We start from the raw sequence: 18,023 nt of genomic DNA, 5'->3' as shown, positions 1-18,023 counted from the left end.
GTAGGGTAAGGATTAGGGTTAGAAAAAAAGTAGAATCTCTATCTATCTATATATATATATATATATATATATATATATATATATATATATTGGGGGATATATCTACCCTTTTAGTGAAATTTAATATTGACATACTTATATCTTTGCTTCTATCAGATTAGCAAGCATTTTGAAGATTATATAATATATAGATTTCTATGGTTAAGATTTTATGACAATCGTTAAAAAAACTATATTTTCAAACCAATAAACATGCCTAAATTTGTCTACATTTTTATATATAGTGTCCTGCAGGCCAGTTTCAGTTTTGCTGCTTCGGTTGTCTCCCCTGTTGTCTTGGTAGGCTTCTAATATATCATAATCTGATAATTCTAATGTTCCTTTGAATATTATTAAAAAATTACAACTTCATAGAGGGATTATGTAATAGCTGCATGTACAATGATCTCTGATTAAACTTTTTTATCTGTATCTTTCCAGGTGACAGTCCTTACCCAGGAATTTCCTCCGACCGAATACTCTCCTTATTAAAGACCGGATACAGAATGGACAAACCAGACAACTGTCCAGATGAAATGTAAGAATAACTTTCAGATAAACTTAGTCAATAAATATATCCTGTGGCTGTAAATGTGATGCCTTTTTTTCCTGGAAGACGATGCGATATTTTTGAGGCCACCCAATGTTTGTGTTGGAATAGCTTGCTAGTTGTTCCTACAGGTTACCAAGCAGTTGCTGTTCAAACCTCGCCCTGCACAAAATTATTTTTTTTATTCATATGTTTTATTTTATTTTTAGACTCTCTAATCTAATAGGTCGTGGATAATCAACCAAGCTGAACCCCCTTTCCCAGCGCTGCAATTTTGTACTCCTGTGCCCCTTTTTTACATGTACTTTTATGAAATGTGTTCTGATGAACTCATAATACTTGTGCCCCTCTAACTACGTACTACAGACTTACCCGAGAAGCAGCAAATTTCCACCCGTTTTGGGGTCCTTCAATGCCGAAAAGTTTTCTCCGCTAATAGTTTTTTTTTTTTCCTCTCACTGTTAAACTTTGGAATTCCTTTCCTGTTTGCTGCAACCTTAACTGTAATAACATGGAGAAATGCAATGTAAACAAAAGTCTGGCTGCTTAACTCCCTTAATCCCTTGCAGACATGAACCTGAATGTTTATATTAGCTACATTACATATGTTGTGCATCGGGAGAATGGGAACCTTTGAAGCGCATTAATCAAACATGACACACCTTTCCATAAATAAACAAAACCAGTTACAAAACAAAACTAACAACAACAACAACAACAACAGTAGCAATGATCATAATAAATAAAAAAAACGCTTACATTGAATTTAATGAAAAAAATGGATAATTTTTTAATCGTCAAATTTTAAGCATGTTATCACTTTTTTATAATTTAATTCATACGATTGTGTATATATATATATATATATTTATATATATATATATATATATATCGTAGAAATGGTAATTAATAAAAACTGAAGAAAATGCTCAATACTGTTGTAGAGCAAATATGCGTTTTATTTTTTATTACCGTATCTTTCTGTTAAGTTACATTGTTTTTTCAGCTAACCGGCCGTTTTTTTTTGTTTTTTTTTTGCCGTCTCTAGCTTCCTCCGACTTTTACAGAAATGTTCGTTTTGATGGGATGAAAGAGTGAATGATGTCAGGGGAGGGTGCGAGAAGAGCGGAAAAAAAAGGAAGGGAACAAGGGGGAAAGGTGGGAGGGGGTGCTTGTGGATGTTTTTCCCTTTGTTCCCTTCCTCTTTTTTTCGCTCTTCTCGCACCCCTCCCATTACATCATTCACTCTTTCACCCCATCAAAACGAACATTTTTTAAAAGTCTGAGGAAGCTACAGACGGCCAAAAAAAACGGGTAGCTGAAACAATAATGTAACTTAACAGAAAAATACGATAATAAAAAATAAAACGTATATATATATATATATATATATATATATATATATATATATATATATATATATATATATATATATATGAAGATATATGGCACGCTACACAGGTGATAAAACGTTAAAAATACTGTATAGCTTATTGTCATACATAACTTACTACCTAGCTCTATTCAAATGATGATTACTATTAAAGTAAATTACGTTTAAGTGACAAAATTCCTTGTTTAGGATGAAACAGACTAAACAATTTTGTCGTATGAACCCTCATATTTAGTATCTATCACACATATACGCTCTTGTGCTCTCTCTCTCTCTCTCTCTCGCTGTCACTCTCTCACTTTCGCATATACTAACATACCTATTTCTTTGCTATCATATTTACTCACTTAATATTAGTGATGGGACGATTCCAATATTTTTCCCGATTCTAATAGACTTACTGATTCCGTACTAAATTCCCTATTCCGATACAATTACCGATTCCAATTTCGATTCTTTACATATCTCTAAATATTTAACTATATAGTCGTATGTTTTCTCCGATTACCATAAAAACACACATATTAAATGTGCAGATATTTTCCTAAGCATAAAAATATACTTGTGGGGGACGATCTATCAATTTTAGCTTCATTGATGGTTTAAAATCAATAGATAGTTATTATTTTATCATTATTAACAGCAATGGAAGATTTTGCTTTAAACAAAATCAAATAAAAATCAAAATTAAAAAAATCGTTTTTGGCATCGGAAAATCGCTACAAATATTTCCGATTCCGATACTGATTTCGATACTCTCAAATATTTCGATTTTTCTGCTTCCCGATTCTGATTCCGATTCCGAGTAATCGTCCCAACACTACTTAATATCTATATCCCTTACCCTTTCCCACGCGTACAGATAATCTATCTCTCACAAACACACACACATACGCATACATGCAAACATACACACATGCACAAATACACACACATACATACTCGATCACACGCTTAATTTCTAACATAATCATGGTTTCACAAACTCTGATTAATTTCCAATCGAAAATAAGGAGATTAGAAAGCAACTCTCGCTCCCCTTATTTTCTCCTTTTAGTCATCGTTAGGGCTAGGACAACAGCATATTCTTTTTCTTGTTTTGATTCCCAGGTATATATCTATTGATATCTTATATGCTTTTATGTAGAGTGATGTGGCTCTCGGTTGATTAATTGTGTCAAACTGTGTCGGATATATACTCGAGAGCCAAAACAGTAAAAAAAAAAATGCGCTGTTGTCACAGCCCTAGTAATCACATATAATGAGAAAGGTTTCCGACAAAGGGGGAATAATTAACGTTTTCTGGGTTGGCTGGAATTCACCAATATGAAATTGGTCGTTGTCTAGTTTTTTTATGTTGTAGTTTTATTTCAGTGTCTTATATCAAGTGGGTTTTGCCTTGTTTTGAGCGATTTCCATGAAAAAAAAAACACCTTTCGGCGTAAATAAGACACAAAAGTAAATATCTTTTGATCGTAGCCAATTTTCATCACTCAAAACTGATACATTCGTTTTTGACAACAACTTTACTATTTTCATCATTGTTTCTGGTTATATACTTTAATATTAGGTTAGTACAAAAATGTTTGCCGATTTAAAATTTCAGCTTGAAAATGAAAAACTGTATTTTTAAAAATCTTTACTCATAAAAATAACGACGTTTTCTCTCCCTAACTTGATTTTATCTGTCAACGAGCTTATAAATACATTGCTTGTAAAATTCATTAGATTTTCATGTGAAATATAAATCTAACTCATGTCTAACCTCATCTCGTGATGTAATCTAAATGATTTTGTAATCCTCGAAATAAGCGATAATCCTAGAGAGCCAGGTCAGGAGTAAATGTAGGATGAGACAAGAATCCTCAATCAAATGCTTCTAGATATTTTATCAGTAGTGTTGTGTAAGTACGAGCATTATCATGATGGAAGATTACTTGTTTTCTGTTGACTAAAGTAGATCAACATAAATGAGAATATTGCAAAAAAATATCGATCATGCTTTTATAAGTTAAAAGAAAAGTTTTTATTTAATCAGGATGGTAGGTATAAGCAATAGCTATATACATAAGATACATTAGAATTGTTTAAAACTCATCTTCTACAAGTAAGCTCATCGAGCTGCAATGCACTTGTTGAACTGTTCCACCAACTTCCGAAAGGCCTCATTGAAATCCTCTTGTGTGAGCTTGTCAATGACCCTATTACAGCTTCTTTCATCTACGGAATTGTCTAATTACGACAGACTTTAAGGTTTTCCTTGAGTTTAGGGAATAACTGAAAGTCACGGAGAGCAAATTCTGGACTATATGTTATTATTATACATCTTATGAGATGGCTACTTGATTTTTATGATTTCAGGTTCAAATGAACAGCTACAAACAGAATTGGAATGCACTCTACTAAAGCCTGATTGTTACAGCTGGTGAGTTCCAAAATTGCAATCCGGACGTGAGGACACTTTAGAAGAACAGTCTTTGAATTGCCAAAAGATTCAAGGAAAGCAGATAGTCTGTGAGGGACGATGAGAAGTGTGGGAGGAGTAAGGAAGTCAGACCACTCGAGGCGATTGGCCAAATAAAGAATTTCATGGATAAGGACCGCCATGTGTCGATAGAAAGAAAAGTGCACAGTTTGATGCCAGTGTTGAAACTGGGCACACAATTATTCGCGAGGAAGTCAAGATGCGGAAATTTTGTGCGAGGTTTGTCCGAAGGATGCCCAGAGAAAATCAGAAAGAAAGACGTTGTAATGACAGCAATAGATGGTTAAGCTGATTAATTCAGATCACGCAGTTCTTGATGCAATGGTGACCTATGGTGAAAGCTGGATCTACTACTATAACCCGGAGACAAAGAGATAAGATTTTCAGTGGCTTACTTAAACTCAAGAAGGTTAGACAAAGCAAATCCACCCAGGAAATTATGACGGACATTTTTGTTTGACAGCATGAGCATGGTCTGCATGCACCAAGCTCCCACTGGACAAACAGTCAATAAAAAATACTATGCTGAAGTTATAAGGGAGTTCCGCTAGAGATTTCGTGGGAAGAGGCCAATATACTTAAAATCGGGTTAGTTGCATTTTTACCAGGACAATGCACTGGTCAACAACACCATCCCTTTTACAGACTATTTGACGAAGACTGGCATCAAGACAGTTTCTCGCCCCTCCTGTAATCCAGAACTCGCTCCCTGTGACTTTTGGTTATTCCCTTAAGCCCAAGGAAGACCTTAGAGATTCTCGTTATGATACAATTGAGGAGATGGAAGAGGCTGTGACGAGGGTCACTGACATGTGCACACAAGTGGTCATCTATGGGGCATTTCAGACGTTATTGGAACGGTGCAAGAAGTGCATTGCAGCCGGATGAGATTACTTCGAAAGTGACTAGAGATCCATGTGTACTATCAATAAAAGTGCTTATATATATATATATATATATATATATATATATATATATATATATATATATATATAATAAAAATTACAATTAAATTTACCAAAATGATCCAAGAGGGTAAAATTAAAATATATTATAAATATTAAAGAATTGATATTTATAAAATTATCTCAGCCAGATGTAAAAGCTCGATAAAACCAAATAGGAATTAGAGCTTTGCCCACTCAATAATGATTGCATCCATAAAGATGTTATATATTCTTGCACTATTACTGAGCTCCCACGCAATCCTCTCATAACAGACACTAATATTTCTTCTTCAAGTCATTCTTCTTCCCATCCTTCATCTGATATAGTTACTAATCCAATACACCACTCGAGCAGCCCTTCCATCTACAAGCATACAACTAGTAATAATAATAATAATAATAATAATAATAATAATAATAATATTTTTCCTAAAAGCCATCCTAACACTAACAACACTCATTATCCCCTCCAAAATAGTCCTCTTACAGACATTGTCCCACCATTTGTTGAACACTATGAACAAAATTCAAACTATTTAACTAATACAAATCAGCAAATAATTATTAATACCAGACCCCGAGCTTTTAATAAAGTACATACTAATATTGGCGCTACTTCAACATTAATTAAGAAAAGAATATCAAACCACATTTCTTCTTTTAACAACCATAATTCTAATAATAACCAAGGAACTTCTCTAACCACTTTAATTAAAAAACTTAACTCTAACAATACCCCCTTCTCAATCAAATCGACTATCATAAAAAAAAGTTAAGTCTTATACTCCAGGCTCTAAGTCATGTCGCCTCTGCACAACCGAAGCTATAACTATAATTACTTCCCCTCAAAGTAACAATATAATAAATTCTAAAATGAACTGATCTCTTTCTGTATACATATGTCCAAATTTAATTATGGCAATTTTGAAATTACATAGTTATTACTTTTACCCTTTATATAGATATAAAAAATTTTTCTTCAACTTTATCGTTTTTCTACATACTTCTTAATACTTTATAATTTAATAATCTTTTATTTTAATTCTTTATCTCTTCTTTGCATGGCCGGTTATTTATCTGCATTTTCTGCTTTATTCTTTAAACTTTTCTATCTATCTAATATATCAATCTACCCACACCTTCATATCTTGTATGTATATTTACTTATATTTTACTATATGCATTTACTTACTTTTTTTCTTGCTTTTTCCTGAATTTGCAGATACCGGCCATCCTCTCTCTCCTTAAATAATGTTTATTTTATTTTTTATTTAATATTTTATTTCTTATTTCTTATTATTTTTTAATTTATTCATTTATTCTTTATTTATTATTTATTTTCTATGTATTTATTAATTAATTTATTTTATTTATTTTCCATTTAATGTCATCTAACAACTCTTGCTGACATTTTTTAAGTCATGACCTGTACATTTTAGTTGACCTATATTATTTTGCCCTATATATTTTTTCTCGCCTTTAACATTTCCTGTGTGGGTTACTTTGACTTTTGTCTCCCTTTATTTTATATTTTATATTTAACTTTATCATTTTTTCTCTCCTTTTTTTCTCTTTCCTCTTTCTCTTCCCTGATCTTTCTTATTTATATTTATGTCTCGGAAGTAGAATGAAAAGCATATTTTATTTTTCTTTTATTAATATTATCGGAATCTTTTGTTTTCCTTGTACACATTTTTGTGAATTATCCCATGGATTTCTGCCTTTGGATTACTATGGACCATCTTCTTCCAATTACGGGATTTCCTTGGATTTTACTTTAAGTTTTAGATTTGGATTTTACCGTCACTTGATGTTTTATCTTCCACCAGACTATCCATTCATGTGTAATCACCTTTCTCTTCACCATATTCCCTCTGCTTCACTTTTTTTTTGTTTTCAAGTAAGATCTTTGACTTATTTGTTGTTTCATCAAATACTTCTGCATGCAAAATCCAATCCTGCATTTTGCTAATCCCTACCCTCTTATGAGAAGGAAAGTATTTCTTCGAAACTCCGCGGATTAAGGAGTATCCATTTATCTAGTGTTTCCTTTTCAGATTTAATATGTTTTTAACTCATTTCAAAGTGTTTTTAACATATTTTATTAACTGTTTGTTCATATATATATATATATATATATATATATATATATACTGTTTGTTCATATATATATATATATATATATATATATATATATATATATATATATATATATATATAATATAAAGCTGAACGTCTGTGAGTGTGTCTGGTTACGAATAGGCTCCTATATGGTTGACTATTATAGAAAACTAATCCCATATAATGATAGATGTATCGAGACACAGAAATGCGTATGTTTGATCTGGCATAATGATGATTCATTGAAATTGTGGGGTCTGCGTACGCGCCTGGTCCACAAACGATGGAAATAAAAAATTAAAAAATTAAAAAAAAAGTTTACAAGTGTTTTTTTATATACATGTGCATAATAATACTTTTATAAGTATGCTTTAACTTAAATAGGGATGGTATAATAAAATTATGGTGTGTTCGTTCGCATCTGACCTCCATAGAATGGAAATATGTCACAAAGTTTAACAAGGTTTTTAATATAGATCTACAGAATATTGTGAAAAATGTTTCACTGTGAACAGTTATGGTATAATAAATTATGGGGTTTATCTATTTTATTTTTACTTTCATCATATTTTGCTATGGTTTTGATATCCCCAAATTCGAAGCTATCTATTTCCAACACTTCCTTTTCATAACCTATCATACTTTCATAAATCAGAGTCTATTTTCTGTAGGCTGTTTTTGTACAGCCTGTAAAGTAAAAAATAATGAGAAAACAAAGGCCGTCCTTTCTCTTTATATCCTTGCGATATTGTTATCAAATATGCAAATGAGATTTCCAGATTGGAAACTTAAAGCCTGATTTTTTCAGCGATTGTTATTATTATGGAGTTGGATGTTGAAGTAGCAAGCTTTGTCAGCAATGCGTCGTGTCTTGGAGTGGAGAGTTAGATTTTTGACAGCAGAACGTTGTGTTTGGGAGTTGAGAGTTTTGACAGCAGAACGTCATGTTTGAGAGTAGAGAGTCTTGACAACAGAACGTTTAATTTTACTCTTGGAATTGTTGCTTGGAAGCGCAGCATAGGAAACGATCTATTCTTACTTGATTGTTTTTAAGCATACGAAAGACAAAAGTGCATATTGCGAGTACTTTGTGCCCGCTTACGATATTGACATAATTTTATTTGTTTTCCGCAGGTATGCCATCATGCAAAAATGTTGGAAGACAGAACCTGATGAAAGACCTTCTTTCCATGACCTCGCCAACATCTTTGATAAGATCCTACAGGAGAGGACGGTGAGCATATCGTTTTACATTGAAGGTGTACTTTAATAAAGGGTCAAGTATAATTATAAGTATGTATATACACACACACACACACATATATATATATATATATATATATATATATATATATATATATATATATATATATATGTATATACAGGCTCCTTCAGTCTTGGACAGACTATGGATACCCACGACGGGTTGCTTGCGCGTGAAATTTTTGTGTCAGGAGGTACGCAATCTCCAACCACACCTCTCCTGAGACTACATTGTTAGATACCAGTGGCAAGTATATATATATATATATATATATATATATATATATATATATATATATATATATATATATATATATATATATATATATATATATGCACTCAATGGGAACAAATATTATAATATGCTGCTTAGAAGAAAATTATAATGAATGTATGTAGGTGGATAAAAACCCGAACTAATGATGATGATGATGATGATGATGATGATGATGATGATGATGATGCTGTAAGGTCACGCTACACTTTTCTTTAATAATTCATCAAAATAAAACTGAAAAGAAAGAAATAAAAATCCAGGTCGCCATTTTTCCCCTTTTTTAACAAAATCATGTATTACCATTATTCTCTTGTCTAAACATCATTTAAAAAGTCTCTGCCACATGTCCATTTAAACTGGTGGCGTTTCTCTTTCTTCCGACGGCATACTGATGTGCGTTTGTCTTTTTTTTAACTATTTGGCGGATAGAACTTATCATAACTAGGATCCCGTGGTCTTTAAACAATAAAAATGGTCATCTGCGTTTTTCATTATTCAGTTAATTGACTTAATATATAAAATATACACAGGGTCGAACGATAACTTTGTCTTCCATGAAAATACGACATGATTACCTTTCCGTTTGATGAAAACTGGTTTTCCGTTTTTTGTTGTTGTTGTTGTTTTGTTGGGTTTTTTTGTTTTTTTTTTTTGCAGACTATTTACTGGTTGGCCAGTTGTGTACAAATCCCCAAAACGATAGAAGCCTTCTATCATGTCTGAAAGTTCAACGAACGAGATCGGAGATGCACCACTGTACAACTCATGCTCTCTACCGATCCAAGTTATGACAAAAGGACCATTGCCAGTACAATCAAAATACATCGCTGGATTACCACAGATAATAGAAGCGTGTTCAGGATGATGAAAAAATATTTTCTAGCCACGGTCATGGTGTTTTTGTATGATTTCAATTGAGGGCCACATCATGCCACCTCACATCTTCGAAATCGGCTTGAATTACACACCAAAGTGTACCTGGATGTACTGAAGAGTGGATTGATGCCCTGGTGAAATTACGTGGCGGCTGACAGACCCTAAATGTGGCAGCAGGACTCGGCGCCGGCCCATAAGTCCAAAGGGACATAATCTTGGCATCAGGAGTTCTATGACTTTTTACCCTTGTCTCACTGTCTCCCATCCTCCTTCGACCTGAACCCGCTAGATTACTTAGTTTGGTCATACGTCGAGAAAACCACCAATATGACCTCATACAATACCAAACTCAGCCTGATCGCTTCCATCCGCCGAGTATTCGCCGAGCTCCCACTGGCGCTTGTGGAAAAGGCATGCTTTCAGTTTCGGACCCGTATCGAGGCGGTGATTGTGACCGAAGGCGACTACATTGAATAGATGACAGCTTTAATAGATAATCAAGTTAGCTGAATTGATTTTTTTTCAATAAAAATATTTTTTTAAAACTGTAGTGTTGTTTTCTTTAGGGCATAACTAAATTGTTCTACCCTGCAATATAGGAATATGGTCTAAGCTCGTTGATAACAATATGTAATGTAGACAAGAAAGAATAGTTTGGGTTTTTAGATGAAAAATAAACATTGCTATGCTTAACTCATTTGAAATATTTTCTTAAGTTTTGTTGTTATTCTTGGAACTTGAACATCGATGGAATATCCGACCTACATCGGGCATATTTTGATTGAACTCAAGGAATCTTTATGTCTAGATCGAAAATATGTAAGGTTCTCTCCGAGATTCCGTACCTATCCGATATTCGACATACAAATTCCTGAGTTCGACAAAACACACCTGAAATATCAGAAATTACATCGGCTGAAACGCTGTTTGTATAACATCCAGGATGAGAACATTAGTCTGAATACTAAAAAAAATGCAAATTAGTATTTATTATATCATCACGTGTATATCTACATCTGTTTCATTTTTATTCTTAGGGTTACCTTGACCTTGAAGGCTCCTCAGATGTATACGGCTCGGACGAAAACGCCACAGGAATTGAAGGTAAAAATAATTATATATATATATATATATATATATATATATATATATATATGTGTGTGTGTGTGTGTGTGTGTGCGTGTGTGTGTGTCCGTGTGTCTGTGTGTCTGTGTGTTCGTGCGCGTGTGTGTGTGTGTACATATATCTATGCATGTATATAAATGTGACGTGTGTGGAAAATTATATCCATCTCTTGCTGGCCTCAAAAGTCATTTGTGTAGATGTGCAATACCTGTCTTGCACTCCAATAATGAAACTACAAGCAAAACAGATCCGGTGTGCCGATTCTGTAGCAAAATTTGTCGCAGCTTAGCTGGCCTGAAGAGCCACTTGTGAACACATCTAATTTGAGGGGGGTAGGGAGGGGGGACGAGGACAGGAAATAAAGGAACGCCACAATGTGTGTGTGTGTATGCGTATGTGTATGTTTTAATATTCGAATTTATTTCCGGCATCATTTCTGCTGATTTTTTGCCGATGTTTTCGTGAATAATGCGAAGTGTACTGAAAATCTTTCAGCCTCAAGTTAATACCACCTGTTTTGTTGTACGGGAAAGGCAAAGTTGCTGGAAATTAACAAAACTAGAAGATTCTAAAACAAAAAAGAAAAAAAAAACAAGACCATTACCATTGTATGGATCCACTATGAAAACGTGTATGACACGATCATCCAAATATAGATGATAGAATGCTCCGCTGTATAAAGCACCAGACAAAATCACATTACAGAAAAAGCAATGGAGAAAATATGGCTATACTTGAAAGCCGAGTTTAACCTCTTGCAGATATAAGAAGACGAAGAGGAATTTTCCAGAAAGATTGGTTGGCTCTACTAGTTTTTCATAGCTGTGGTTTCAATCACCAACATCCGCAACAGACGTGATACAAAAGAAGGACTAAATTATCTTATGAATACGGATGATTTTAAACTTTGGAGAAATACGGAGGCAGCAACATTTGCTTAACGTAACTATAATTTTAAACCAAATTGTGGAATGGAAAACTTAAGAATTTAAAATTGAAAACAACGCAAGGGCTATCCAATATCCAACGCGTTAAGTTTAAGTACATGTGCGTTGAAGCTAATTTATATCATAGAAAATAAAATGAATAAACATTTGGGCAATATCTATAAGATATATATCTGGATCTTTCATTAACTGGGCAAAAAAAAATGGATTCAGGAACCTGAAGCAAAGGACCAGGAAAACAGTAGGTGTGCATAACCTACTATATCAAAGGGATGATATTAAGTCACTGACATTTTACTCATGAATCGTAGCTTATTAAGACCTGAAGACTATTCGAGGATAATATTTTATAACTTTGGCATTTAGATGGTTAAATAACACCTTTAGGGTTGGAGATAATTGTAGAAGCTGGGAAGAATTTGATTATCTGAAACTCCGGCTCAACAAGAACTCGTAAAAATGTGACTTGAAAAGGATAGTATCGGAGTCGAAATGGAAGCAATCTCGCGATATTGTTCCATAGACAATAGTTTCTTAAAACGAAACTCTGTTCATGATAGTACCGCTTTGCCATAGATCCACATGTAAACAATGAACAGTTATTTTCATTGATTGTAGATAAGTGACTCATGGCTCAGGATCGACCGGCAATCATTGCCTTAAACGAGCGAAGTAACAGATGCAGACGAATCTTCTCTACAAAAAAAAAAAAAGAAAAAAATGAAATAGAAAATACAATAAATAAAAACTAACTAAAACCTACGGTAAATTCACTGAATATATATTTTTATCAAAAAAAGTTGTGCTTTGTATTGTGCATTAAATTTTATTTTGTTGAACAAAAGTTGTTTTTTTTTTCACGGAAAGGTAAACTTTATTTTTTGTTAATACAGTTTTTTTTCAAGATCTGCAATAAACGCGTTTTGTTTTATCAAAATGACTTGTTTCTTTTATTAGAAAAGACGAATGATTTTTATGAACAGTTAGGTGAAAGTACAGAAATATGGAACTAGAAACTTCCGGTTTGTTCCGGATCCTTACGTGTTTCGCTGTTTTGTTTCTTTCCACGTTCTTTCAACACGATTCTTTTTTGCCTTTGGTCTCTGGTAGAATATATCTGTTTCGGTTTGGTACAATTTACCGTTTCGACATTCAGCTTAATCCGGTTATTGCCGATCGTTCCCGAGCCATGATTGTTGGAAAATATTGAGCATCCGGGTCAAATACTGCAACAGTACCTAGTTTTAATACTGATAATTTGCAGAGGAAATTTCTAAGTTTCTTTTTTAATAGTATAGTCAAGATGTTACCTAATCTATGGACTTTAAGTGGAAACTACTTTCAGCGAATAAAAATATGAGTAAGGCGTTTACGCTGAAAATTAAAAACCCTGAAATAAATACTTTTTTATTTAAAAAAAAAAAAATCACATCAATGCTTTGTTTCTAAATTCATGATACCTTTATATTCACAATGTTTCAAAAGAGTGGGGCTAAGTCATCATCATCATCATCATCATCATCATCATGACTACCACTTTCATTAAAGGAACGGTGGCTACCTTCAGGTCGTCCGTCCCGTAAATACCCGACGTCATTCAAAAAAAAAAAATTCTAACTATAAAAATATCGGGGAAACCAATGCCAACGATAGAATTATATGAGTCTTATGAAATGGACGAATGATCCTCGTACAACAATTACAACAAGCCTCATGATCATTAGGGCTGTGACAACAGCATATTCTTTTTATTATTTTGACTTTCAAATATATATCAAACAGCACATAGTTATATATAGCAAACAGTTAATCAACCGAGAACCACATCGGTCTATATAAAAACATAAAAGATATTAACGGATATATATTCAAGACTTAAAATAATGAAAAGAATATGCTGTTGTCACAGTCCTAATAATCAGTTACAACACAAGCACCACCATCACCAAAATCATTACCATCTACTACTACTCCAACGAAAACCATTATTATTATTATTATTATTATTATTATTATTATTATTATTATTATTATTATTGTTGTTGTTGTTGTTGTTATTATTATTATTGTTATTATTATTATTATTTCTTTTTTTAATTATTATTATTATTATTTTAATTAATATTATTATTATTATTATTATTTTAATTATTAGTATTATTATTATTGTTATTATTATTATTTTTTTTTAATTATTATTATTATTATTTTAATTATTATTATTATTAATATTTTTTTAATTATTATTATTATTATTATTTTAATTATTATTATTATTATTGTTATTATTATTATTATTATAATTTTTTTAATTATTATTATTTTTATTATTATTATTATTATTATTATTGTTATTATTATTATAAATTTTTTTAAATTATTAATATTATTATTATTATTATTATTATTATTATTATTATTATTATTATTATTATTATTATTATTATTATTATTATTATTATTATTATTATTCGACTACTTTGCCCCAAGGGGTTCGTATAAGGTATAAGCAACAGCACACAAAAAACTGATTAGTAAATAAATATTTGATTTGCTGAATACATCAAATATATTTTACTGGAAACACTTAGTATGCATGAATTTGTCAAACTATGAATATTATGAAACCTTTGTTCTACTTATTTGTTTATTCCTTCTTTTTTATTTTTATTTTTTGTATTTTCTCATCTAATTTTTTCTCCATAATTGTTTAAAACTAAAATATAAGATGTTTATCTTCAATACTTCACAGCTATTTTTCCTCGTTCGTTCTTAAATTTATAAAGCTTAAATTAAATTTTATTTACTATTTGAAAGGTTAGTTGGGTCCTATTATTTATTATGCTAATTAGTTAAAATCCACCCATTTATCTTTCAGCTTTCTTTTATCTCTGTCAAATCAAATTCAGACATTTCTAGAGTAAACAAGAATATTTGATTTTATTGATGGCGTAATATTTACGGGATTCTTTTTATTGATTGTGTAATATTTACAGAATTCTTCGATAAAAAAATAAAATATACATTTAGAAATAGGATACAAAAGACCACCCATAACCAACTGATGTTTTATTTTATATAAAATATTTCTTATACATATATTAACAAATATTTCTTGTATACATATTTGATTATCTATTATATATATTATTTATGTTTCTTAATTATATCATAAAATATTTATATATGTATATATATATATATATATATATATATAATTATTTAACTGTGGTTATATTTATTATTAAATATTTATTATAATGTTAATAAATATCCTTTATTTATCTTAGTAAATCGTTGTTTTATTTATATTATTAAATATTTCTTATATGCATATTATAAAATAATGATTTTATACCTTAATAAATATGTATTATATATCATATATTTATTGTACCCTGTTATTAAATATATATAATAAAATATTTGTTCTCATATTATTAAATGATAATAACGATAATAATAATATAATAATAGTATGATAATATAACATTTTCTATATATTCAATTGAATATTGTTATATAAACTGTCACATTTATGTCATATGCCTTTAAATATTTTATATATAACAATTAAATAGTTATTATATATATTATAAAATAGTTATTATATGCATTATTAAAAGCCGTGATGTATATTATAAAATATTTACTATATATTTTCAAATATTTATTATATATATATATATATATATATATGTATATATATATATATACAATTAAATATATTATATATATATCATTAAATAGTTGTTATATACATATTATTAAATAAATATAATATCTGTTATTAAATAATTGTGAAGTATATTACAAAATGTATTATATATTTAATTAAATAGTTTATAGATGTATTATAACCTAAGTATTATATTATTAGGCATTTGTTTATATATTATTAAATAGTTGTTATTAGGTTTTAAAATATTTATTATATATAGTTTTACATATTTGTTATATGCATAATATTAAATTTTTATTATATATATTATTAAATATTATTATACATATTATATAGTTTTAAATATTTGTTATGTATATATTTAAATTTTTGTTTTACATATACTATTAAATATTTCTTTATAATATTCATGAATAAAACCATTATGTTGTTATCTTGCTTGCTTGTCAACGTGCACATATTTTTTAAATCTATTTGTGATTGTTCAAAAAGGCGGGAAATGCGTCAATAAAAGGGCGGATGTAAAGAAAGTGAGAGGGAGGTAATAATGTCCATAAGTAAGAGAGAGGGGAGAAAAGAGAGAGCGAAAAGGAGAAAGAGAGACAGGCTGTGGAACAGAGGTAGAAGACAATGCGGACTAGATATAAGGAGAGAAGTTTTATGCAAATGTCACCAGATAGTTTCATAAATATTTTAGAAAATTTGTGAAATTCCAAAAAAGTATGAAATTGTCAATCTCTATTTTCATAGTAAGTGCTCATCTGAATTCCAATCTATGGCCCATTCCCTTTCCAAACGTTCATAAAAAAATCGCTCGACTAGCTAAAACCACTATAAATGATAGAGTATAAAATAGACTTCGTAGCCTCGTAGGAGGTGTCCTTTTCTCTTCTCTGCAACCTCTATCTCACAGAAGAGATGTTGCGAGTTTGTCTCTGCTTTATCGTTATTTTCCTGTTAAGTGCTCGTCTGAGCTTCAATCTATGCCTCCCTCGCCAAACTTTCACAAGAAACACTCGTCTAGCTGAAAACACTATCAAAATTCCCCCACACTTTATCTGTGCCTAAACCTAAACGTAGATTCCATGAAAAAAGCTTCTTTCTTAGAACTCCACGCCTGTGGAATTGTTTTCCGTTCTCCTGCTTTCCAGCTGATTACAATATGGTTGTGTTCAAGTCCAACGTAAACAAGTTCTTGATGAGCTGTTCCACTTAAGTCAACAAACTTACCGAATTTCTATTACTAACAATTACTATATTGCCCGATTGACTACTGTACACTCTTAACCCTTATCCTCGAGTGGTCTTTGGGACTTGATAAGCGGTGATTCCTATGTAAAAAAAAATGGTTTCCCTCACTCTCTATCTGTGCCTAAATGAAAGCGCAGATTCCATGAACAAAGCTTCTTTCCCGAAAATGCCCGCCTTCGGAACGTTGTTCCGCTGACATGCTTCCTAGCTTAATACAACATGGTGGCATTCAAATCTAATGTAAACAAATTTCTATTAAATCGTCCCCATAAATAATCAAGTTCCACCCAATTTACATGATTAACTATTCACTACCATCTTACACTCATTAATCCTTATTCTTGAGTGGCTTTCTGGCCTTGATAAGTGGTGACCCCGAAGTAAAAAAAAAAATTCAAAATATGTATCGAACTACTTGTGACGTCATGATATAATCTGGTGCGCACTTCTCCCTTTCTCTCTCTTTATTGTCATCTCTTTTCCTCATTGTCCTTAACATCCCTTTATCTCACCATCCCTCTTCCCTCCTTTCTCTTTATTATATACGCCATTCACTCACCCCACTACTCTTCTTATTATTCGCTTATTTACGCTATTCGCCCTTCCTCCTAACATCTAAAGCTGTAATATTCGAAACGGTTTATGGTGGCAAGCGAGATAACAACATCGTTTTAGTGGTTTAACAACTTGATCTACTGTATGAATTAGCCCCCAAATACTAATAACATAAATGTTTTGTTTTAAGGCCTTTTGCGGTGTCTTTCGGCGATTTAAACAATGGTTTTATTTACCAGTCAGCAGACCGGAACGAGGTATCAGTTGCTATCATTAATCACCCGATGCTACCTTACAACCGGTCAAACCTATTTTTCCTTCTCCTACGTGAATTTACATTTGATCGCATATTGTCTGTCCTTTTACCCTTGTCACCCCAACCAAACAAACCTATAGCCCAGTACATCCTATACTTTGGAAAAAAAAGAGACCAGAGATCATATATATATATATATATATATATATATATATATATATATATATATTAGTGTATATATATATATATATTATAT

The 18,023-nt window shown here is 31.4% G+C and overlaps 1 protein-coding gene across 3 annotated transcripts in view; it reads left to right on the top strand.

Annotated features, from left to right (window-relative positions):
* LOC145276758 (proto-oncogene tyrosine-protein kinase receptor Ret-like) overlaps positions 1-18,023 on the top strand; it is a 648,944-nt gene that overhangs the window by 617,926 nt on the left and 12,995 nt on the right. For 2 of the 3 annotated variants that reach the window (XM_080128005.1, XM_080128004.1), the window contains 3 exons: positions 481-577; positions 8,670-8,769; positions 10,989-11,055. In XM_080128005.1, coding sequence (XP_079984131.1) covers positions 481-577; positions 8,670-8,769; positions 10,989-11,055 — 264 coding nt within the window. Of the gene's footprint in view, positions 1-480; positions 578-8,669; positions 8,770-10,988; positions 11,056-17,701; positions 17,769-18,023 lie in introns of all 3 variants that reach the window. The other variant, XM_080128006.1, reaches the window with a different exon arrangement.

This window comes from Euprymna scolopes, chromosome 5, assembly GCF_053919585.1.
Source record: "Euprymna scolopes isolate OS-2025 chromosome 5, ASM5391958v1, whole genome shotgun sequence".
NCBI lineage: Eukaryota > Metazoa > Mollusca > Cephalopoda > Sepiida > Sepiolidae > Euprymna > Euprymna scolopes.
Note: the sequence above shows the minus strand (reverse complement) of the source record. Positions and strands in the feature narration are given on the sequence as shown.